The 27390-nt window shown below is 35.2% G+C and overlaps 2 protein-coding genes across 2 annotated transcripts in view; both read right to left on the bottom strand.

Annotated features, from left to right (window-relative positions):
* The window catches only part of LOC137408574 (EKC/KEOPS complex subunit Lage3-like), a 296168-nt gene that overhangs the window by 136613 nt on the left and 132165 nt on the right, over positions 1–27390 (bottom strand). The window lies entirely within an intron of this gene.
* On the bottom strand, positions 152–27382 carry LOC137408290 (wings apart-like protein homolog). The gene is made up of 17 exons (XM_068094750.1): positions 27257–27382; positions 20159–20435; positions 19703–19769; positions 19485–19552; positions 19321–19396; positions 17906–19209; positions 17432–17638; positions 16914–17092; positions 14283–14490; positions 11913–11998; positions 10525–10655; positions 7212–7364; positions 4298–4423; positions 3848–3983; positions 3133–3300; positions 1186–1325; positions 152–696 (listed from the first exon to the last, which is right to left on the bottom strand). The coding sequence occupies exons 2-17, from the start codon at positions 20324–20326 to the stop codon at positions 479–481; spliced, it is 3435 nt and encodes a 1144-aa protein (XP_067950851.1). The 5' UTR covers positions 20327–20435; positions 27257–27382; the 3' UTR covers positions 152–478.

Genomic DNA, 27390 nt, shown 5'->3' with positions numbered 1-27390 from the left:
AAGAAATTACTACAACCATAACAACAGCCGCTTTAATATAAAAATCTATTTACACTGATGGAAATACATGTCTTTTGTCTGAACGAAAGTAAAAATGATAAGGTTGTGTAACTGTTTCAATGACATGCCAGATAAATTAAAAAAATTGAAGTAAACACCATGATTTCTATATTTTAAACATGTGAGAATACCAAATTTAAACAGGTCCTTTACAGAAAGGAAGAAAACTCCAAAATGCCAAAAACTGATGCAGTTAATTGTATGTAATCTACATTATTTAAAATCTGGAAGTCATAAAATTGTAATTATAGTGTTATTTACAGATCTTATGAAGAAAATAAACTATTTATGTTGCACTATAAGCGTAGAGCAAAACTAAAATCAAAATATTGTACAAATAAAAAAGTTTTATCCAAACTACTACACATGCCGCACATGAAACATAAAACAAAACAGTCATAGAGAAATAAGTAAATTTTTATGTACATTCCTTTAAGTAACCAATGACAGTGCCTATTGACTTTGAACCAGTGTTACCCGAGGCCGCGTCGGCCATCTTCATAAAACTTAAGAACTTCTGGAGGACAGAGATGATCTCATCGAACGAATTATCCTTGAGAAGACGTTTAATTGTGTCGATATAGTCAGGGTTGTGCTGGACTATTACACCGATCAGCAAAGCTATGTAAGAAGCCACTAAAAATAAAGGAAACAGCATTCAAGAGGTGCAACAACTCCTGATACTTGGACTATGTACTTGTCAACTTATTGGAAAACACCAGACTAGCTAAAACTGAAGTACAGGTGATTGCACAACCCTTCCACAACAGCTGGGTGAGTGAGAAATCATTAATAACTTGCTGCCTATCATGAGCTGCGATGATATGATCACAGATCATATCATATGATGTGAACGTATGATATGAGCTAAGGTTGAATGTACAAATAAAATAAACATTTTTTCTTTTTTAGGTTTCTATAACTAGACAGCAACCAGAATGGTGGAAATATGTTTTACCATGCGTTATGAACACAGAATATAATTAATTACCATAACGACCTCACAACACAAGAAGACATCAATATTAAAATTACTAATACACACACCATCAAAACGGTAAATGATAATTTCTGGATTACATTTTTCAGCCCCATCGACATGTTAACTCTTTCATAAAGACCAACCTATCGTGTCCTCCATGTGTCGACCAGCCTTATGCAGGACCTCTGTTATACTCTCACTCGCGTCTTCACCAACAGCCTGTGTTATGTCCGACTCTTCTAGATTCCCTGTTTCTGCTTCTATTTTCTCTGCAGCTCTCAGTCTAAAAGAAATGTGAGAAATTTAATTAAGCTGAGATAATAAACCTTTGCATACCAATAATGTTGCCATTAGCTCAATTGTAATATCATGGCATTTGAGGGTCATCTTGCGTATGGGTTTTTACAAAATTACTCATTGGGAGCAGTTTTTCAAGGGCTGACTTACAGGCAATCTTTCTAAATAAACAACGAAAAGCAACAAACACTACAGAGCTATCAACTCTGCTAACAACAGAGTGAGGTGCAGTATACGCTCCTATAACGCAAATTCCAGATGATTTAAAACAATATGTGAAGTTTTTGCTTCGTACTACATAAAAAATTTCATATAGTGTAAAGGGCGTAGTCGAGCGAATTCTCAAAAGCGATTTGAATGTTAATCTATTTCATTGCATTTGCGAGAGAATAAAAACGACGTGCGTATAGCGGTATACCTAGTATACCTAGTATACAACTTCCAAGACATTCTAGTTCGTCAGATGTGTCGACGAAACAGAGAATAGATAGCTGAGCATTGTTCGTAAATACCTAGAGGTGAAAAGGCAATCAATTGGTGCAAGTGTTCCGGCGTCGGTCCATCAGTCTGAATGACACGAGTTAAATATCGTTGAAAGTTTTCTTTTATTCTAACCTTGACTTCCTAAATACAGATGGATGACAAACCGCTTTTTTATAGTAAAAATATTTAGTAGTTTGTTTTATTGGAGACGCACAAAATATTTATTATTAGATTTACAGAATTAGATTTGCAGAATAAAATTTGTTGTTTAACAAAATAAGCACATTGTTCTGAATCCCCATCAAATTATTGTAAAATTACCATGGTAAATCATTGACCATGTATAAAAATCAGGGTCAATGATTGTTTAGTGAGATTGATGAAAAAAGTTGTTGATGCGCGCCAATAATACTGCAGGTACGTTACAGCCAATAATACTGCAGGTACGTTACAGCCAATAATACTGCAGGTACGTTACAGCCAATAATACTGCAGGTACGTTACAGCCAATAATACTGCAGGTACGTTACAGCCAATAATACTGCAGGTACGTTACAGCCAATAAATTAAAAAGGTTTAGTCATGTTTTTCATTTTTGTATGGCCAAACGAGAGAATTTGGAAAGATCTTGGAGCAGATCAGGCAATTCACTTGTATTTTACTGTTCCTATAAAGTAAAATCCTTATAACCTAAATGTTCCTGGAACGGATTATTTACGTGGTACAAACGCCTACAGTAAACTGATAACTTGTAGACAAGGTCTTGTGATACTTGCTATCCATAGTCTTCTATAGTGATGATATGAAAAACGCTTTTGACCATCAGTATGTAAGCACAGAAATGAGTACAAACAGTTTTAATACATAAATTAAACCCGATTGGGATTGTTTGTCTGGTAATACTTAAAAGTTGCAGCTGCCTTTCTTTAGATGTTGAAAAATAAAGCATAGAATTTACAGTCTGTAAGATGAAGATGAACAAACTTTAATTAACTGTTCAACAACAATAAAAAGCAGTGGTGTTAAAAGATTGGATTGTTAAAAAAAATCATCAATGTTCAAGTCTGGAAGGCAATTAATAAACGTGATAAACTCCAAATTTAACTAATATGTAACCTACAGAATGTCAACTTTGTTTCTATGACAGGAAGTTGAGATTTCATCACTAACTACTCAGTATGTAAATATATAATGCACACCAACCGCGTCACTTTCTTACTCATTGTAGAACGTAAATGGAACAATAACAATGACGACTAAGGACAGCAACACACGAATCAGACAAACAAGTGAGCAGCGTACTAACCCACCTTTGAGTGAACAGCAGCAGAAGTGCCTCAACGGCGGTGAGACTCTCCTGCTCACAGATGCTGTCATATGAAGATTGTGTCTCTGTGAAAAACAAGGTTTGTCTTGAATCAGCCGAGTGCTCGCACATGTTGATGGAGAGTCCGATGCCGAGGACGAGTAGATCAAATCTGTGACACAAATCAGAACCATAACCAGAGTGGAATCATTGATAAGAGAGAATTATTACTGTTCTATTATGGGTCACTAGTACGATAACGAATGATATATCAGACGACGACTGCACTGTGATGCATAGGAAGCTGCCAAATGTTATTATGATAATGCCCGCTTCTATAGAAATGGCAAACACTGTATTTATCTAGCCAGCAGATGGAATGCTGATAAAGATATGCATGATTATAACAATCATAACAGGAAGTACATTGGCAAGGGGAGTTAGATTCTTAAACAGTATTGACTAGTGGAAATACTAACCATACCAAAAGTAAAGGAATGAAACAGCCACCCAAACAACCAATAGAGAAAACTTACTCAATTGTAGAACTTTGCCAAAATAGCAAATTTCAATGGAACATGTCAAATTTCACAGCACTAACTTTTAAATGGCTGTTGCAAATTTTCAAACCGGCATATAGAAGGCTTATGCTTTGGTATAAACTACACAAAAACTGCTATACACAAAGAGCTTCCAACCAAGCAAAAGAGTGAACCGACCTTTGCTCTTCAAGGACGTGTTGAGAGCTTTGTAGAATACATTTGATCAGCACTTCAATGACACCACTAAAGGAGTTGACTGTAGCGCAGCCTGCCTCGGAGTCATGTGTCACATTCACCAGCACCCTCAGCACACCTGCGCAGACATGTCAATTTAGTGATTGATGTGGTACTTCCTACTTACTGCCTGCCAATTCATGCCGTCATACAAAAAAGCTAAACGCCAGTTAAGAGACAAAAATGCTGAATAATCTGAACCAGATCTCAAGCTAATCTAATGTGATTTACTGTACAGATAGATGAACATCATTTTTGAATATGAACATCAAAAAAGGGAGAAAAAAATGCTGATTTAAATTGAAAACTGATGAAAAAATGTTCTAACAAAGTATATGCACAAAATGATTGAAAGGAACATCAGACTTGTGATCCGAAGCCACACGTAGTTACCTAATAGCAGCTGAAGGATGAGGTGCCCAGCAGATGAGGGAAGCGAAGTGTTATCTATGGAATGCAGTTCAATAGCCTCTACTCCAAACATGAGCAGCCGACTCAGTGAGCGCACAAACTCACCACCTAGTTGAAATACGGAGAACATAGGAGAGTGATTCTGGTAATACATATGACTACAAGGTCATAGCTATTTATATACGAATAATTCTTACACTTACTAATACATATGCAGTGGACCAGCAACCTGCAAACAGTGAAAATCTGTCAAATAGAAACCAGTAAACTCCCATCTAATACAATCACCTTTATCTCCTTTAATGCTATCTCTAGTGAAACACATTGTTCGTCATATCAAAGATTCTCGTCGTTGAGAAATTTACTGAATTACTAGATCACACATGCTGCGTCGACTCATTTTATTGATGAACCAAAGAATTTTGACGATATTTCCAGTTCCATCGAAGGTGACTCAGTTTTCTGAGCATCAGGTGGTTAAAGATTGGGGCAAACAGCCTATGGTTAGAGCTGACAGGCGTCGGCAGCGTTATGCTGCAGAGGAAAATAGGAGAACGGATTTGAATTTATCTTTAACTATGAGTCTCCTATATATATATACTAAACTAGAAATTCCACTGTCATACAGCCCACGACCAAAGTGATATTGGAAAAAAGAAAGGGTACTGATGGTTGAGAAATGCAATATTAGCAGTCAAATGACACTGCAGTGCAATAGGATAACTGCAATGGTAGCTGTAATGTACTGGGTGTGGGGGTTATTATATACAACAAACAGCAATAATGAAAGAAAAGATTATATGTTTATATCTCTCCTCCTGCAATAGGAGAAATGCAATATTGGCCAATATTAGAAGTAGAATGCACTGATATTATTAGAATAACCAAGATTATTAATATAGTAATAATATAAAACCAATGCACAATTTTGTTTACATTTCAAAATGTCATAGCTAACAATATCAAAAAGTGATATTTATTATATAGATTTTTAGAAAATCTATTTAAAAAAGTGTTTGGTCATGACAAACAGCGATAATGAAAGGAAAAGATTATATGTTTATATCTCTCCCCCTGCAATAGGAGAAATGCAATATTAGAAGTAAAATGCACTGATATTATTAGAATAACCAATATTATTAATATAGTAATACAGTAATAATACAAAACAAATGAACAATTTTGTTTACATTTAAAAACGTCATAGCTAACAATATCAAGAAGTATCAAAAAGAATATCCAAACTTAGTAATAGTAATACAGTAATAATAGAAAACCAATGCGCAATTTTGTTTACATTTCAAAACGTCATAGCTAACAATATCAAGAAGTATCAAGAAGAATATCCAAACTTATAATTAAATATCGTAATCTCATAAAAATCGTTAGAAAAAATATCATCGTCATATCCTTTACTTACACTGCGTTGGACATCAGTTAGAATACCAAAGTACTCAAATGTGTCTGAAATGTCAGTTAATTTGAAATCGGCAAAAATGAAATGATTTCAGTACTCCTACGTTAATCACCGAAACCTTCGACAATGCTATAGACTGGTGAAAAGTGCACGTTATTTTTTCGTAAAATGCGTACGATTTAATCGTTCTATTCTTTGTCGCTCGGCATTTCAATTTCCGGTCTTAACTTTTATAAAAGTGAGGCTTGACAAGTTTTAATAACGATTTTCGTCCAAATAAATCTGTCTATTTGTGTATAATCCGATCAGATGGGTAAGTTTTAAGATAATAACGACGGTTTACAAAGACTTGGTAACATATTTAAATAGGTTTGTATGTGTTTTGTATTGTTATTATACTTTAATTACTCTACAAAACGATGGTTAAATTTGCTGATGAAATTTTGATTCAAGGGTTCGTCTCATTGATGAATAGTTTTCGGGAGTTGTGTGCACATGTGCATTTATCATAAATCTCCCAACCAATCGCTTCGCTCTGTTTGGTCGTGGGATTAAAGGTAATAATTTTATTACTCATGAATACATTTACTAATTAATAAAACTATAACTTTTTGCTATCACCAATCATCGTTTCATAACTTTTTTATCATTTTACCTAGCTATAATATTTGCTTCAAATTTTATTTGACAGTTTTAGCTAATAAATTAGATTTATGATTAGAATTTATGTTCACTGCTCACTTGTAGAAAGTGAGGAAAATGGATTGATCAATGCTCATCTTCAACACCCAGAAACAAAGCTTCAAATTATTGGCTTGACATACTTATGCTTTTGTTAAAGGTTGACTTGCAACAAAATTCACATTACAGTTATTTGGTATCAAAAGATTCACCATATTTTACTCTGCTGTGTTGTAGGTGCAAAATAGGTGGAAATGTGATTACAAGCTCTTAAAAGCTCCAAAACGAACAGTTAATCGCCGCCATCATGAAACTGCCGTAGATGAGAATCCCTTTCCAAAACGGCCCAAATGGGACGTAATTGAACAAGATGGCTTCTGTTTACACTTTCATGCAATCTCATTTTCCTTTTTCTTAAGTTTATTAGACAGTTTTGAGGGTGTTTAAAAGTTTAAAGGACACGGTGAAGGGCATCACAAGTACTTTGCACTTTTACACTTCACAGAACATAATAAGAAAACAGCGAACCGCAGCGACTGCTATCAGAGTGATGCTCATGGAGGGATCTCACCGAGTATAAAGATCTTTTTATTATAATTTTTCATTTTCTTTAATATTTTGAAACTTATAGAAGTTCTGAAGCCACGAAAGCTCTCAACCATGAAGTACACGAGAAGTACAGAAACGATGAAATAGCGAGAGACTACTGTACTATTGCATGAACTTATAAATGGCAATAAGAGCGCTGGAACAGATTAATAGTTGACAAAAGCTATAAAATGAGGGTAGATTACTAACCGCGATGTCCTATAATGAGCTGTTGGTTTCCGGCGTTGTAAGCTGTTACATGCTCCAGAACCCTCAGACCCCGACAGATCTTTTTAATATGCGTCAGAACATGAGATGACAACTCATTTTCATAGTCCGCTGACATGACTATCACCGTCTTAGCTGTAAACAGAAGAAATCAGAAGCTGTAAACATGTGTAAATATCTCATTGTTTCTCTTGTACAAACTCGATGTGTAGGCGCATACATATAAGTTAGATGAAACGAAGCATGGCGATACAAGACAACCAATCAGAAAACATACACAAACTGCATGGGTAATAAAATAATTACCCAATAAATTTGCGTATCTTAAGCTAGTAACTCAAGTTAGTCTAAATATTTACTATAATAGGAGCCATGTCCGTCCATAGGCAGCTTGTGCTTATAATCATCATGTGACGCGTAATGATTTCTCACGCAATCATTTTCAAGCATGATAGTATTGACCAATAGTATTTTCGCAAACGCCGCATATGTGCGCCATTATTCCATAATATGGCAAAGACAGCGTAGTGTAGTAGTTAGCTCGCGTGTCTGCACAACTAATGGTTCCGAGTTTAATTCTGCGAAGCGGAATTTTCATTCCTAGATTTTAATAGCTAAATTGGACACACAAATGACGGACAAACAAACACAGAAATTTATATACAAACTAGTTGAATGCCTGGCGTTGCACAGGCAATACAATAATTAGCCAATAAAGTTGACTAACTTACCTCGTAAGATAGTATTCTGAATCTTTACAAAAACAATGGTGGTGTTTTTAGCCAACTTAATTAATAATCGTTACGCGTAACAATAAACCGTGCTAGTTAATAACCTCAAGCACTTCAAGTTTGAGTATTTTAACCGATGTAATTAATGTAATCACAATCATTCATCACTACGGTCAGTTGAATGATCGTAGTGCAGCGGTTTGGATCGCTGCTCTTCAGACCTGGAGCAAGATCAAAGAGCAAGAAGTAGCAAGATCAAATTATTTGCAAAGCGGATTTCGCTGGCTAAATTTTAATCGCTACAACTGGACAGAAAGATGACAGATAAAAAGACCGACACTGAGACTTGTATACATACATAAGACATATTAATCCAATATATACTGATGAGTGCCAGTAGGGCTATGCTTACACAAGCAAACACACATGCTTTGTCCCACGACCGAACGAGCGAAGTTTGAGTTTTTATGATAAATGCATGTGCACACAACTTACGAAAATTATTCATCAACAAAGTCGCAAACCCTTGTTTTAAAATCTCATCAACAAATTTAACCATCGTTTTGTAGAGTCGTTAAAGTATAATAATGATACAAAACACATATAAGCCTATTTAAATATGTTACCAAGTCTTTGTAACTTTCAAACTGTGTATAGTACACAGTAGCTTGCCATTTTACTTCTAAATTTGCATTTCAGAGTTATAATAAACATATTTCCTTATTGTTGTTGTTAAATTACATACATTACAGTAGGTTAGGCCTACAGCTTTAATTAATATTCCCATGACCAAACACAAGCGAAGCGATTCTATACTATATTACTATACTATACAGACTATACTCTGCCAATTCCTCCTGACAACTACTTTTTCAACAACCAGCACTGCCATTTCTTTTTTCCGTTATCACTTATTCCATTATCAGGTCGTAGGCTGTATGACAGGGGAATTTCTAGTGATAATTTCAGAGTGTAGACAGATTGTTATGCGTAGTAGGGCTATGCTTACACAAGCAAACACACATGCTTTGTGATAATTTCAGAATGTATACAGATTGTTATGCGTTATCCATATCGGTTATTTGATTGCAGATATGAAAGATAAAACTATATAAATGAAGAAAACCTGGCAATAGCAACTGGTAACCAACAAGTTTGAGCATTTGAACTTCAATGGAGTCGCATGAACCGTAGGCCTTCTCAAGTTGCAGAGTTCTTACACTTAATAACAGCCATGAATGAACAAGCAAGCGACCAAATCAATTTGTGAACCTTTAGAAGTTCCACTAAACACCAGACACAATCATTTTTATGCTAATCTCAAGAAGTGATGACAGTGAAATCTTCGACAGACAAACTACTGCTGAGAAACATAAAGAACAACATGAACTTTCACTATGATAAACTTGCACATAAACTGAATAATACTGGATATCTCCTCAGATTGCAAAGTCGAGACTTGACTAAACATGTCATCTGTAGGTAGCGCAACAAGTCGCATGTAACAGTTGCATGTTGCACAACCAATTTGAATTACTGTAGAAGCAAAAGTCTATTCGAGCTGTTAAAAGAATTGAGCAGTTCATTAAAAACTCAAGCTAAGTTTTTTCTCTTAAATCTATAGAAGGGCAGATGAGAGTGACATTGATGACAATACGCTGGTACACAGAAACAGGAGCGCTTCCTTGTAAACAATTCAAACTATCTATCTGGGGAAGTATTCCAAAATACAAGTGGTATGGATATTTTAGGAAAGTGTACATTTTCATACCTGTCTACTAGATAACAGTTACCAGTAGCATTTGATAGAGACAACAATTCATCATCTACTGGTTAGTCTAATAAATACAATACTTGATCAGTTTTGTGTTACAAAACATTTGACATTCCTATCATTATGTGATATAACAGAAAAAACTAAAACCAATGAGACAAAGCACATTTTGTGCGAAATTATGGCAACCACCTAAACAATATGACATATGCTACATTCCATTTAAGAATGCTGCGCTAAAAATGACCAGAACTAAGCAACTCTATATATAGTTTTTATCTAGAAAATGTGAACAGTTCAAAGATGCAATTAAAAATTAATATATTTCAACTCCATTGTTTCCACTCAACAAAAACTTGATGCATGTCTCATGCTGCAAGACACCTTGAAATGACTTTACAGTGGTTTGAGCCCAAATTTGTAAGCGGCTCTTTGCTTTGAGCCATTTCTGCATTGTTATTAGATTAGACTTCTCAAATGTTTCCTGTATTCTTTGCAGCACAAGTCTTTTTTGAGATATACAATGATTGACAAGTTTACTCTGAGTTTTGGTATTAGAGTTCAGTTTAGCTTGTATCTCTTTGTAGTGAATGAACAAACATAAGATTTATACTTAATAAGATGAAAAGAGTACACTTTAAGCTTTAAAATGATGGATAGATTTATGAACTCAGAAATGAGATCTTTTATGCAGCAACATACACAGGGTTGCCATAATTTTGCACACCATAATTTAAAGATGGCAAAATACACAAAGTTAAGAGCGTGACTAGACCAAAGATGCAATCACCTATGATGCTATCAGCGATGCAAACGATAGCTCCAGCCTCCCTCAGCTCCTCTTTGAACCAGTCTCCAGAGCGACGAGAAGTCAGTACCAAGAGACACTCCATGGCAAGGTAGCCTGGAGAGAGGTCAGCCCTGCAGGTCATAATGACATACATACACATGAGCATCAGTATTGGACGATGTTTCATTTTTTCTAGCTGGAGATGACTAGCAGCCATATGAGCCTATCAGTGTTTCCATTTAGAAGAACTGGTCACATATCATAGCCACATGGATAATCCAACTGACCTTACTCTATATGCTCATTTATAGCTAGAAAGCATTTGGTTGAAATGTGTTCCATTCAATCCCTGCATATATTGCTGCCAGCATCCACAAGGCATTGCAGAACATCGTATGATATGTATGAACAACACAGTTCACTTACAGCAGTAGTAATAATAAATGACTACAATATATTTAAGATGTCCAGTTTTGAAACTTATCAAATCATAAGAGCTATCCACTCAATGTATCAGCAGTGAACTCTTCTTAGGAATCAATTTTACAACTATAGCTGATATCTAAAGAGATCAAGTTTTGGAGCAGATGGAAATCACGACTAAGAACTAAAGATTCTTTAATAACAAACTTATTAGAAAAAGTAACTCAAGTCTATCCTTTGACGTATAAAGCTGACTCAAGCTGATAATATCGAAGTTGATCAAAAGCATTGTTTATATGAACAAACCTGAACGAGTAGGGAACTACGAATTGTCAAACAATGGAAAACATCAATTCAAGTCTAGTAAGTAGCTTTTAATGTATGCATACTTGCTAAAAAAATATGAAAGCTGATCATTTCCAGTATAGGTTGAGCTAATAATCAAAAATTTTAAAAACACACTTTCAAAATCACACACTGCATCTTGAAAGTGCTTTTCAAGATGCAGTGTGTGAATTGAATTTAAATACATTAAATTTAATTGAACGAATTAAGTACAAGCAGTTAAATGATTTTCCAGTACATGCAGCGATTGTTTACTGCTTAAGAAATTAGTTTTGAATTTGAAACGTGATGCATCTTATTTGGCAGATTGGAATGGAAATGGCAGCATTAATTACAATTACTATTTTGTCATCGTAATATCAGATGTTTTTGCAACATGAAATATTACCATTATGAATTTCGGGCTCGCGTATCCCCTTAACAGGAAGAAGTCTTTAAGCGTTCAACTAAATACAACAGCTAGAAACTAAACAATCGCCATGCATTGCATTTAAACATGAAGAACTTTTCATAATCCCAATTATAAATTCCTTTTTATGACTAACACGAGCAAAAATGTTGTAATGAGTTTAGCTTGACAACTTTTTGTACAATTTTTAGTTATTGAATAATCTACTCACTTTTCCAAGAGTTCTTCACCATCTGGTATGGCTGATCTGTACAAGTCATACACAGTGTCTATGGACTTGTTATAATCAGCGATGTCCTGCACAACATAGAAATTGATAAACCTTGAATATGCAGCTAGTTAGCAAGAGACGGCGACCTTACAGCACAACATTTACCTACCTGCTAGTACAGGATAAGTAGGATAATGATAATAGTGAAGTGGTTACGATACATATCACAAGTTACATAGACTTAAGAACGGAGTTACCCAACAAATACAAATAAATCTTCATAGTTTCAGCACAAAATTTCAATAAAATATCGCGTCAATCCTAATCAGCAACTCTGCACACACAGAATGCAGATAATCATCTATATATATAGATCTCAGTGTTCTTGTGTCGTCTATGTTTGTGTGTCATCTGTGTTTGTGTGTCGTCTGTGTTTGTGTGTCATCTGTGTTTGTTGTCTGTAATTCCGTGATTCGGTTTGTCGAGCTATAGCTATTGAATTGAAAAATCCGTATCGCAGGAGATCTCATCTCGGAACCTCCCTTTCACCAGGCAATAAGCTAACCAATTGAGCTACACGAGATACATTGGATTCATTGAGCAATATGAGTGGTTATCACGGTTCAAGTACGCATAGCATTACATTACATTACGGCGCAACAACACTAAATCTTGCTCTCATGGCTCTTATTAGGAAGTTTAGCAATACGGATATTAGCTTGCTTAAATTAGCCATTGGCAATGTGCCAGGCTAATGGAAGGCAACTACATTACCTGACACTGTTTATAAGCTGTTTTTTCATACCCGTGCAACGCCGGGAATTTTGCTAGTTACAATGACAACTAGTTACAATATGACATAATATATATTTATTAAAATATATGATGGGCTATGAAGAGGATCCTTGTAAATGCAATATTTTCAAGTACTTTAGCTCAAACAGGAGTGAGTCTAACTATATTTGAAAAATCAACTATATGATTGGATAGATTTCTAACTAAGCCAACACTGATATGAATAATCTAGTGGAGCCTTGTTAACCCTTCCATGACTTAGTCTCCTGTTGGAAAGATTTCTAAATTGAAACTATGTTATTTTAAACAGCTGTAAATGTAACTTTTTAAAACTTTTCCTTTATATTTGCAACATTATTCTAACAATTTAAAAAGATGCGAAGTTCAGATGAAGCGAATGTGAAAGTTCTTGCATACACCTTGAGAGTGAAGGTGAAAATGCAAAATAAAACGGATATTTAACTAACAATGAAGTTTTTGATAGCTCAGTGATGTATAAAATAAAAGCACAAAAATATTGAGTGTATATTTAAGCCATAACTGCCACATACAACTTTTATCATACTTTCTAGGTAAATCAGACACGCTGATTCTGATTTTGTACTCAAAATAAAGATTGATCCACTAACTTTCTAAGTAATGAAGGATTTTTTACAGCGTTTTAATATCGGTCTCGAAAACAACCCAATCGGCACAAGAAGCTCCGCCCATAAATATTTGACGTAGGCTAGCTTTTTAGGAACGGAAATTAGGGATGTTTAGTCTGATTTAGAATGATAGAGATGGGTATCCTAAAACCCATTATTATCTAAATTCAGCCATCAAAATCTTCTCAGTCTTTTATGAACGGTAGATAAACTATTTAAAATTTGTCGTAGCTTGTTACAGGATGTTTAATAGGCTGAACGCTGAGATAAATGAGCTCAAAAAAGCGTGATTTTATCCAAAGCTAGCGTTGTTATCACGCTTTTTTGAGCTCATTTTTAAATATGCAATGTTAAGCAGCTCATCTACCTTTCAAAAAAGACTGAGCTATGCAGTTATGGTTTAAATGCTGAACAAAGCAACTAAATGCAATGATTTGAAAAATGGTTTTAATAACAGTTCATACAAACTTAAATGAGTTTTTTTATTTATTTGCTTTAAAGGCTAATTCCAGGCGTAACATCGAATTTTGAGACACCTATTTGTGATTTTTTGCAACCAAGGTGATTTGCTACGACAGTTTTGTTTTCAATGCTATTGCTATGATTTTACTACAGTAATATTTGAATTATACATAAAATTATTCGCTCTGAATATTAAGTTATAAATGGAGACATTAAATACTATTGATAGCGCTTTCAAAGATGAAGCTTTCTTACATCTACTAAGCAACACATCACTGGTAAAGCCCAACCTGTTCAATTAGTTTTTATAAAAGAAAATTTGCACTCTTTCAACAAAAACAGCCAATTGACCCTTGTTTTATTTTAGAATCCACAGAAACTTCAAAACCGTAGGACCTTCATTACACACGTACCGAGGAGTCCAAAACTAGATTTACGGAAAAGCTCTACTCATTACTCTACCGACCTGTTTGTTGTCGAGATGTGCTCTATCATCATATTCCAACAAGTCGACCATGAGCTTGAGACTCTCTCGGTCCAGGTCCATATTAAGACGATCCTGACATAACATGAACATGATGGCCGTAGCACTGAGGGCGAGCCGGGGATCTGAAGGGGCATCTGATAAACTTGTGAATATCTTAGAAAGGGAACTGTGTGATCGGAGGTGCATCCTACATGTGCAGAATAAACAGATATCACGACTTGCTGCCAAGAATAGAGCGCAAATGTTAAGAGTGAATGATGCTCCAAGAACAACGAGCTGCTAAGAATATTTGACAAGACCTACAGTGGTGTTCATAAATAATGGACTGATTTGAATTTTCTGAGATTTTCCACAGTTTTTGTAGATTTCATCAGTGAGTTTTGAGCCAAATCTAGAAAAGGTAAATATCTTTAGAAAGCTTAAAATGTGAATCTAAATATTTTACTTCTTGCTTAGAGTTGCTTAAATGCATGCCGACTCACAACTTACAATTGAGCTTTGCAAGCGCGTATCACTACGTCAGTGTAATTAAATATTATAGCAAACACTACATGACCTACTTAGTGACTGAAGAAAATTTTAGTCAAAACGCAATCCAATCAGCATGTAATGGAACTTTGGTACGGAATGTGGTACCTAATACCCTAATGTGGTACCTAATACCCTAATGTGGTACCTAATACCCAAATGTTGTACCAGTGCGGTAATATCATGTTACGGCATAGCAGACCAACGGTGGAAAAAACTTATTTCCAACAATATATAGTTTGCAGCAAACAAAAAAATATTGGTAAACAAAAGAAAAAACTGCAAAATTTGTGTGCAGTTTGTTGGTCCATTATTCAAAGGTCCATTGTTGTTAAACGTCCCTGTAATTCTTACAGAAAGAAATTATTGTTACTTGATGACTTAAATATTGGAGTTTTGCATGTTCATCCAAAAGTACACTTGTTCAAATTTATTACGTACAAAGAGAAAAAAAATTACCCTAGGACACTTTTATTTCGCTAGTATTTAGTTTCGTGAGTAGCACACAGAGTAAAATTTCGCTGCAACTTAATTTCGCTGCTCTGATGAGTGCGAAAATATAGTGATGTGAAAATAAATGCAGTGGAAAAAACAGATTACATTCCTCAGGTCCAGTTCGCTAATAAGAAAAAAAGTTCAATTTGGGACTAGTTCGTATTTGTAAACCGCAGGATGAAATGTGTGGGTGAGATCGATAATTCAATTTGATCACTTGCTGCCATTTGTTTCTCGGACTATCAATGACGTCTAGGTCCCTCCCGCCGTGACATTCACACTCGAGTCCCAAGAAGAAGAAAATAGATAGGTAACAACCAACTTCACAACCAAAACTGTATAACCCTTTCGCTGCCATAAACGCATTTATGCGTTTTCTAGGGGCCACTGCCATAACCGCATTTTTGGACTTTCTCAGCAATTGCGTGGTAACCTGATTTTATTATTCGTTGACCAAATAACCAACGGTCTTTAAGAGTTTTATGAAATTGACAGTGTTGTCCGAAGATTTCTCTATAAAACCAGCCTAAAACAACGAAGCCGTTTTAAACTTTTGTTTGAGAATTTCTAATCTAAAAAACGAACATTTTTGTGTGAGTTCATTAACTACCGCGCGGAGTCATAAAACAGGTAATTAGTTGTTGATGACATTATAGCCAATTAAGATTTAGATTTTCGTGATTATACAGATAATTAAAGTAGCAGCCCTGTCTCTGACAGTGGTGACAGTAATAGTTTTGTAAGAGTAAGGAACATTGTGGAGGATCGTTTTAGCTTCGGATCGATCGTAGCTTCACATAGCTTTATCATCGCGCACAAGTAGAGATACATTGAATTTTTGTATAGCAATATTGGTTAAAATTGTTGGCAAAATAAAGTATGTAACAAAAATTTTCTAGATAGAGATTGAACTTGAAAAAATACTGTATACATATCATGAAGCAGTATCAGCAATTTCGGTAAAATGGCTGGCACTAGGCCGATAGCGAATTTGTACATGGTTGGCAGTAAAAGAGATAATGTGGTTGGACCTGATGAGGGTTGATATTGTTTTTGGTTGGTAATAAAATTCATCACTACAATAATTATTCTTCAATTTTATGACTTCACCTACTTCACCTTGATCCTCATCAGCTACAAATTCGGTGACTAAATTGATATCATCTTAATTTGCTTTGTCATGCTGCTCAGTCGGTGTATTAGCTATGAGTTTACCAGAAATTTCCCATTGAGCCCAACCACAGACAAAAATTGCCTGCATTTCTAATATGACAATTTTATTGTGGATGTCAATGAACAAAGCTATTTAACTTCGCGTTTTCGCTCGTTCGTTATGATAGTTTAGTTTCGCTCATGAAATTTTCGCAAGAGGATGACACTGCGAAAATGCGAAAGTTAGATGACGCGAATACATAAGTGTCCTAGGGTAGAACAATTCATGCTTGCTAAGCTTCCTTTGAATGTTGCTGGAACATTTAGTAAATGTATCAAACGCAAGCAACCATTTACTGAACAAGCAGGTGCTAATCGCAAAAACAATTCGTATCAAATTTCTCTCACTAAGTTCAAACGAAAAAGCATACAAACCGAAAAGTTGCATTGGTGCATTTCTTAGCAAGACTGACAGCAGAAAGATATCTGCCACTGATCGGCCCTCTCGGCTCAAGACCCTCTAGTAAAAACTCCAGATCGTCATCTATCTGTTGATTCTCTCCATGATCCTGGCATTCATGGGCCTGTCTCACATTGCGTACCACAGTGTAGAGCTGTCAAAAAAGGTCAAATGTTACTTCTTCTGTGGCCTGATAGGTGTTCGAATAAAACAGATGGGTGTTGGAATATGGCATCCAAATATTAACGTAATTCCCGATGAGTGCTTCCAAATATTAGCATTGTAGACGAGCGATGAAAAATATTCACAAACATCAAGTAAAACATTTCTGATTAGAGACGGATATAATTCATATTGATTACAACAAACTTTATCAATCCCAAACGACCTTTATCCAGAGTCAAAATAATAAATACGTCATAGAATAATTGTTAGGCAAACTGCAATGTTATATAACATAACAGTGCGCTAAAACTCTCAGAGAAGAACTTACTGCCTTATGATCAGGACGAACTTTTATTCGTGTGGAAATTTTTTCTCCCAATTTCTCGGGATATATTGTGACTTTTTTCAATCCTAATGGATGCTTTAATGGGTTTTGGCGATGATGACGACGACTCTTAGAGACATCAGGATCTAGATCATCGTCATTTTGCTCATCCAACCACGCTCTGTGATTGTATCTGTATTTGACTGGTGACTACAGATCATATACAACAAGATCACAAAAGTGCAGTAACAAAACAGTAAAAATAGATTGCAAATTCTACATTGACAGCAGCTAGCAACATGTGTACAACCTATCAGATCTTGTGGCCTTGCATTATCTGCCCTTTAATAAAATGATCAACCGAAGCACATTAAACAGTATATCAAAAGGAATCAGCTAACATTTAAACACAAGATTGAGCATAAAGTAATCTTAATACAAAAAACTTGCTAGGACAGCTAATAAAAAATAAACTACCTTTGTGGGGGTACCCAGCAACTTCCTTACAGGTCGTATTACTGTCTTTTCCTTTTTGCCTTCCATCTTTTCAAAGTTAATAACAGGTTTGATGGTACCATTATCTGGACACTGTTTAGTAACTGTTTTCTTCCTCAAACAAGATACAGGTACACTGCGATTGTCATCACTGTCAGAATCCAAAATAAAATGGTCATTAAGGAGTGCTTTCTTAGGCGGTGATGGCTTACTCTTGTCTATAGAGATATCATCCATTTCCTGAGACAGACCTGAATGTCTACTGATGGAATCTGACTGTTCACCAAGTCTATTACTAACAGATCGTATACTAGTTAATTTGTTTTGCTCAGCCTTTTTACTAAGGACACCACTATCATCTGACTGTAAAAATGACTTCAATCGGTTACTTTCTACTGGTTTATAACTCACAGAATCGGAGTCTTCACTTTCTGGTTCAGAAACTATGTGGTTAGAGGTGCCAGTCGTTGAAAGGAATTCTTGCAATCGTTTGCTTTCACACGGCCCATCATGAGGTACTAAAGTTTTGTTGAGAGCGTCGGAACAACTGCTTTCACAGTCTGAAGACAAGGAAGAACTTTTTTCTCCAGAGTTTGTTTCTAAAAATTTTTTAAGACGATCGCTTTCAACTAACTTAGAGTATTTTTCCTTTTGATGCGTTTTTGCTCTACCAACTCTGTTTGTTTTTTTAGAAGTTTTAGACCGTTCCTTTTGTTGAAGACGGATACTTTTAACTGTTCTATTTGCAGGTGCCAACTCGTCTTCGTCAGATTCTAAAAATGTTCTAAAGCGACCGGTTTCATGCTGAGTACTTGAGCCATTTATACTGATCCGATTGTCATTATCCATCTCTATATCATTGTAGGAATCGCAACTACTAACTGAAGGAGTTCTAGGTTTAGATTTTGTTGATCCTAAAAACTGTTTTAAACGATCACTTTCAACTAATGGCTGTCTAGCAACATACTCCTCAACGGAGTCGTTATTCGCACTGCTTTCTGAAGAACTATGTAGCCTTGTTCTGTCCATTTGTAGAAATCTTTTTAACCTTTCACTTTCTCCGTTACTTGTAGAGATACTGTTTATTGTAGGAACTTCTGATACTGTGTTTTGTTGGGACTTAGTTGGACTATATGACCTTTGATCGGACACTGACTGGTTCCTCAGTCTGGTATCGCATTGGGCACTAAAATTGTCCTCAGATATTCTCACGGTTTCAGAAGATACAGTCATCACAGGTTCCGTATTCTCAAAGTCACTCTCTTTGCCATCACTGTCAACATTGTCTAAAAAAGTAGTTTTTAACAAACTGTTACATTACGCCTAATTGAAATTGGCTCATCCTACTTTATAATTTTGCAAAATAAAATCTACCAAAAATGTATCATTCAACCAACCTGACTGATAAACTGTCATTGATGTTATTTGCATAGACGGATACGAAGATTGGGAATCCCCACTAGAGCTGCGAGGCTGAAAATAGATTCGCACAGAACATTAGGGGAGACTAGAGATGCATAGATGAGTCAAGGACGTAGAAGTATTTTACAGATTGTCTTACCCTTAGGTTGCATCTCTCTGAAACTGTGTTTTCGTGACTGTCAACACTTTTCAAATCTTTTGATTTACCTATAACATCCAGTAGAAGTAAGAAAACAAGAATAGCACAAAATTGCTGTTAGTATCACAGATAAGAGGTTTGGGGTTTATTAACCTTTTAATAATGAGCGAAGCATGCAGCCTAAAATCTATAAATGACACTAGCAAGTCAAAACATACCTCGAGCCGATAATTTCCTGTCAGGCTTTTTAGTAGGTACCTTCAAAGAATTTGTATGTGATTTTACCTGCAATACAAACATTCAAACTAAATGAAAACTGCAAATTTTATGTAATATTTACATTGCTCATCATGACTATTATACTCCAAGCTGTATGCTAAATTTTCAAATTAACCAAGTAAAAATGGATGAAAGACCAATCACAATCTGGGGGGCTGAGTATTATCATTATTAGTTCAAAAGGGAACACTCCCATGCCATTAGATAATTAAGGGTCAACATCACTAAACTTACCAAATTTGACAATGAAAACTGCTGCAAACCTTTACGCAAATGATACATACTGGCTGATCCTTTAGAAATCTGTGCTAAGTTATAACATTTGCAGTTGTAAAAAGAACTCCCATCGTAATGAACCGTATGATGATAATTACTACAGGATATTGGAAGTGTACCTTTGAGTGTTTTTTTGAAAGTTCAGGCTTCGATTTGACAGGAGATGGTTCACCATCAGAATCAAACAAGAAAGGGTCTTTTGACGGCTTCCTTTCAAATATTGCATCACTTCCAACGCCTGCTCGGCCACGTCCATAACTCTTATTGGAAGAGGTGGCGCCTAACATTCTAGCATATTCATTGGCCAGTATACGAGTTACACAGCGAATACAGTTTTGTTAGTGTCTATTAATGATCTTTGTGGACGTAATCCATGCAGAAGGTATCGCAAAAAATCTGCAACAAAATAACTACAGTAAGGGATACATCAATAGTTCACTTGATCTAGCGTAAGGGTCCAGACTGCTTTGTTTACAAGTTCGATGCAGAAATTATGATTAAAACAAATGGTGACAATAATCAATCACCTTTTACATTCGTAGATATTTCCTAATAAATATAAATTAATTGAAAATAATTTCTTTAACCTATCCATTTTTAATTGCTTGTCAATCATTATGCTACTTTGAAAAAGGTCAAAACAAAAAAGCTTTGTAAAATTGCCTTGTCAACCCCTTCACTGAAAGTAGTTTGGATCAACAAAGAGAGGGTATAATTCTGAGTTTTTTTCATCGGAGATGAGTACATCTAACATTAGCTAACTATATATTCTAAGTTGAAAGACTGTATGACATTCATTGCATTCTAATACCAGTGAACAACAGAACTGCCTTACAAATAAACAAGCAATGTTAATCAGCAGGCCTGTTTCAATCTGAATTGAAAGCAAATTTGCCCATCAACATTTAAAAGTGTCAAACTTTTTTATCCAAAACTAATTTTGCAGCCATGACCATTTTATTTGCATTAACATTTGAAACCTACAAAACAAACTAATTAAAAAGGTAGTCTACAGCGTTTTGCATACTATTCAAACAAGTTTTCTTGGTAATAAATACTTAGTGCTGGGCACGACTACTTCTAGGCCAACGAGTTTAGACTCATCCCCTTATGTTCGAGTTTTTCGAGTAAATGGTAGTGCTTGGCACGAGTACTTCTTAGCCAATGGGTTTTTCGGGTACCGGGTTTGTTGATACGGGTTTTATGTCTCAAATTTCCAAACATCAGACATATTATAAAATTTACGATGCAATTACAATTCTATTCAAATTATTTGCTGTTTTTTACTATTTTCTAACAACCGATATTCATGCTCGCAGCCTTAACCTTTGACGTTTGAACCCCAACTGTCAGTTTTCAGGCATGGCGTAGGGTGTCAGAATCTCTATCGGCCGTAATTCCGGCATTCACATGGCTTTGTTTACAAAGTCGTTTCCAAGTAACAGCTAACAGCGTAAATCAATCAAATTAATCTTTGCACAAGATATTAGACTAGAACTCTTACTCCCATTTGTAAGTTTTCAAATATCTTTACCTACTTCCTTCTATTTAATAACAAACTTTATTTGGACGACATCGCGAAAGAATTGACATGACTCGTTCGTTGGTAGGTCATGAATGATTGTGATACAAATAAAGAACTTTATAATACTAATTACAACTTCCAGTATATATTTTGAATCATAAAATAATGATGAACATGTGCTCAATGGATATGATGCTATTGTAAATGTTTTTTGTCGAGTTTTTTTAAAATCGTTCAAACTTTTATAGTTTTAGCCCCAACACTGATAAAGTACTGTTTTTTCTGTTTGGTGACATTTGCTGTGGGTTGCCCGACTTTTTTCTAGTGTTTTACCAAATATCATTGTATGATGAGCACGTTCAGATATATATATATAATAAAAGCTCAAAAACTTCAGATCGTCGGACAAATTGCCCAGTGTTACTGACACGCAATGACAAAAAAGACCAGTGTTCAAATGGTTAACAAGCAGGTTATTAAACAGTTTTTAAAAAGCAGAGCACAATAGACCGAGTTTTTGTCTACTCCACAGATCCGTGTAACAAAACCCGAACTCGCAAGTCAAAACCCGAACCCGTAAGTCAAAACCCGAACCCGTAAGTCCAAACCCGAACTCGCAAGACCGAAATGCTCAAAATCTCTATTACCCGACACTCAAGAGAAGATAAACCCGCAAGTCCAATGAGCTTTATTACCCGTGCCCAGCACTAATACTTGGTGTAAAATTATATTTATTGCTTAAATATTGCTGTGGTACTACAGCATGACATCACTATTGCAATGTACTAAAGCAATTTACTAATAAGTGACTAAACATACTTGTTATAGTGAAACATGCAGACATTTGGTTTGTTTCGTGTACATGAAAGTTCGTGATAACCGAGTTGGGTAAGGTTAATAGAGATAGGTTAATAGCGCATACATTGTGATGCATCATTCAAAAACTACAGCTCAAAACCTTTGCACATAGTGCAATGCTTGTAGGCTACGGTAACTGAACACTGCCTTTGTAGCTAACCCTATCAGTGTATGCTAAAATGTTTTGGTCAATTTGTTAATAGGCTACCAGCAGAGAAATTACTATTTTAGTCATATATCGCTAAAAACGGTGCATAATGGACCACTGTAAATTTATGAATGTGTACAACTAAATACAGTAGGCGCTCCTACAACGCAAATAAGAACTAAGAACAGTGAAATACATGTAAATTGCCTAATCCGTTCAAAGATTTTTTCAAACCCCCATCAGCCATGTAAATAGAAAAAACTTGACTCAACTCTTTTTAATTTTTGGGCTGTACTATAACTGCAGTATTATTCATTTGCATCGGCAACTTTTTTCTATTTCTGATCACTCTCACTGGTTTTATAGACCATGATGGCGATAATTTTTACAATAAGTTGATGGGGTGAAGTTACAACGATTTGCTTATTTTTTTTAAACAGCAAAATCTATTTTGCAAATAAAACTAATAACAAATATTTTACAATAAGGCAAAACAGTAAAATAATTTCACTCTACTACCTATTTTTTGGATATCTGTATTTAGGGGGTAAAGGTTATAAAAGAGAACTTTTGACGATACCCCAATTCAGATTGGTAGACCGACGCTGTAACCCCTGCACAAATGGACCGCCTTTGTATTTATGAATAATTGAGCAGCTACCCTATTCTGTTTTGTTGACACATCTGACGATTTGTCACGACGAACTAGAATGTTGCGAAAGTTGTATATACAGTGAAACATGGATAACTCGCCCACGGATAGCTCGAACACATGGTTATTCGAACGGTTTCTTTGGTCCGTTCCCACGTAATAATAAATTGCTATAGATAACTCAAACTCAACACTGTTAACTCGAACTGTTCCCAACGACTACCGAAACGGTTGTTATCGCTTAGGAAAATCACTTTATTCCAAGTCATAGAGGTAAACCTCAACTTTTCATAATTCATAAGCGTCGTTATTACCACCATCGACAAAATATTTTTGTCAACGACTTTTCTAAAGGTTTGGTCAAATTTGATTTATACCAAACATCCGCTTATATTAGCGATATTATATTAGCGATCGCCCTTCAGAAGCAAGGTAAAGTGAGGTAATCTTTGCATAAACTTCAAGAAAAATCGGCAAAATTGATCGTGGGTAAAACGCTCAGAAGAAAAAGATGTCTTTTCTTTTGAGCATTTTAACAACGATCAAGTTTTGCCAATGTCAATCTAAAAAACGTCCTGGCAATAACAACCTCAAACAACAAACCGATCTCAAATGATAAAAAAATCTTTATACGTTTTGATAAAAACGTTTTAAACTTTACATTAGAAGCATTTAATTTGACACAAACCATTTGTGCTTTTGATTTATATTATAGTTTGTATATGTACTGATGTCTTCTTTTTTGAGCATTTCAACAACGACCAAGTTCTGCCAATGTCAATCTAAAAACGTCCTGGCAATAACATCACCTCAAACAACAAACCAATCTCAAGTGATAGAAAAATCTCTATACTTTTTGATAAAAACGTTTTAAACTTTACATTAGAAGCATTTAATTTGAAACAAGCCATTTGTGCTTTTGATTTATATTATAGTTTGAATATGTACATGTATCTACTAATAAATAAGTAAATACATGGACTTGTGACAGTGCTCTGATAACTTGAACGCTCTGATAATTCGAACACTTTCGCTCGGTCCCGTGAAGTTCGAGTTATCCATGATTGACTGTATATAATAGATTTTTTTTCTCGCAAGTGCGGCGGAATAGATAAACATTCAAACAGAATTTGAGAACTTGCCCGACTTGACGCTTTATGTTATACAGTGCACACTCGAGATACGATTACCCTGATATATGATTTTTTTCACATTATGAAGTCAAACATTGCGAGATCTTCACCTCACTATACGAATTTTATTTCCCCATACAAATATGAGAAAAGTTTCGCCCGAAATAAAAATTTGGCAATCGGTTTGCTCATAACGCACGTCAAAATAACAAAGACGCCGAAATACGGTTCGCCGAAAACATTTTTAGAACGTTTAAAAGAGACAAGATGACTGACTTTTTTCAGGTCAGCATTCCGCGTGAGAAATTTCGTGTAAAATACACAAGCGAGAGCAAATATTAATTTTTAACGTTATACTGTCATTTAGTTAGCACACGTATATAACTACATGTACAGGTATCTATATTTAATTCGTTAACTATGGAATCTGAGACCGATACAAACGTTACAAAACGAAAGAAAAATAATTTCCATGTCAACAAAGTTGGAGGTCATAAATAAATTAGAAGGCGCCCGTATTGTTAATATTGTCAAGAAATATAGTCGCACGCAATCTACATTTACAATTATTATTAAAACAATAACTCCATTAAAGCAAGCACAAAGAAGAGCTTACGACTGACTATTTTAAGGAGTTGGAAGGCCATGCACGTGATCAGCATATCGAGAGGAGCAACTATTTAGTGGGGCGAGGAAATAAAAACTGGTACATAAAAACAATGCATGTATAATGTATATCATCCTTTATGTCCTTTGTGTGACAAGTTTTTCATGTTTTATTCATTTCATTTTATGTTTTATTTATTTCATTTTGTTTTATTTTCTTGTTTAACCATGTCTTTGCGGGCAGGCCTGTTCTCTACTGCGTAAATACAATTTAGCGTATGTATGTAACTCATATATAACTAGCTACTCAAGATAGTTGACACAGCCACATTACTTTCTGGAACTTGCTAAAGCCCTGTCCTCTAGGGTATAAATACATACAAACCAGGTGTGTATGGTTACATTGATTCTTGTGCACATGGCATACAAGACAAACTACTGTACCACCTTCTCTGGATCTTTTTACAAGCGGTAGTTAGCTAGCAATTTTCTGCATTGCACCGGCAATTTGTTCATTTAAACCAATAGAAATATTGGACAGGATTAGACAACTTAGTTTAGCCTGCTAAAAAAATTCCATGTCATAACGTATTAAATATCTTTTCAAGTGTGCAGCAACATAATTAGCATTGATATGTTTTTGCCTCCTCCCTGCCTTACTTGCTACATCTACCAGCTAAAGTCACGTTATTCCAAAGGTATGTGCGTTCTGTATAGTAAATAAAATTTCATTTTTCTTTTCGATGGCCATTAAATGGTCAAGTGTATGAAAGGCCGCTTTCGATAACTGCATCGCTTGGCTGTTCTTATTAAATTAGATTAAAAAAGGTTTCAACAAGACACGCTAGATTTTATAGCAAAAGTGAAGATAGCAACTGTTGAGCGATAAAATTTTGTAATGAAAAGTTCTGCAAAGTACATACTAAAACTTAATTTTAAGTGTGAGTTTAGCAAGCTAAATTAATTGAAGTGAATTCAAAGTTTATGTTATGCATACCTTTTGAAGGTAAGAACTCCTTACCGTACGTACTGCATTTAGTACACACATAATTTTGCATTTTATTGCAGATCATAACCATTACAATACACTAAATCCAACACAGTTACTGTAGGTAACTACAATTACTATAATTAACATACTATTTGGTTGCTAATTTTCAATATGTACACACTTTAATAAAATTTGACGATTTTTATCAGGAAATGTTTGCATTGTATAATTACAATGGTCTCTATACCCCTACATACGAATTTTTCACCATACGATGCCAACCCTGGAACGGATTGACATCGTATCTCGAAGGTGCACTGTATAAATCTTTTTATGTTGTACGAAGCAAAAACTTCACATAAATTCTTTACGTTATCTGGAAGTTACGTTATAGGAGGTACAGTAATATTTCAACTTACGAGTGCCCCAACGTACGAGAAGAAACAATAAGAAACAATTTTGCAACACAAAGAATTGAGCTGTTGAAACTTCTCTAAAGATTCTGGTGAATTACGCCAATGTTTTTGAACACATAACATTTATTTTGTTCCATTTTCAGGGTACTAAGGCTCAATTGAAAAAGAAAAATTTAAAACAACAAAAACACAGCTGTTCAAGAGCTAAGAGCTAAAAGATATTTGAAGCTTCCGGCTTATGCCAGAAATTTGTTTTCAAAATAATACAGAAGGCTTTGGCAAAAACAAAAATCATGTTTTATTTGTATGGTTTCATATTGTTATAGGAGCGAGTATTTTTGTCAAAATTGTTTAGCTCTACCAACTGTGACAGTCTCTTGAGCCCTTTATACAAAGTTGATTTCTATTTTGCAGATAGCACCATTGCGAGCTAATATTTAATGTAACATCCCACGCCTTAGATGCATATTACATACATTGCCTGAAGGGACACGTGCCAAAACAATGACGCTGAATAAAAAATAAAAGTTCACACCTCAAGAATAGATGCATATTTCACAACCATGTTAAATTTTAGTAACATAGGTAGTGTTAGTGGTTTATGTTGTCGTTTTATTGTACACTGCACACTTAAAATCAGAACTCTACATCTGATAACCACGTCTTTTTAGAACAATCAATTCCAATTATATCACCATAGACTTTGTTTCGTTTACTCAAAACAAAAACCTTACAACACACCGTGTGCAGCTTTTTAACTAGCTGCAACATAAGGTTTGTTATCGTTCGTATATGCAATGTAAAAAAATGTTATAAAACTTTAGCCCCCAACCTTAACGATCTTCAAGTAACAGTAAATGCTTTCTATTGCCAGAATTTAAAACCTACGTTTGTAAATAGATCCCTTCACCACTTACTAACTTCATTAGTGAATCATTGAATAATAAATGTACGCCACAATAAACAGCAAAAACTCGGAACAAGCTCGTATTATACAACCGCCATAAGATTTTGGATAAGAT

This window comes from Watersipora subatra, chromosome 11, assembly GCF_963576615.1.
Source record: "Watersipora subatra chromosome 11, tzWatSuba1.1, whole genome shotgun sequence".
Lineage (NCBI taxonomy): Eukaryota > Metazoa > Bryozoa > Gymnolaemata > Cheilostomatida > Watersiporidae > Watersipora > Watersipora subatra.
Note: the sequence above shows the minus strand (reverse complement) of the source record. Positions and strands in the feature narration are given on the sequence as shown.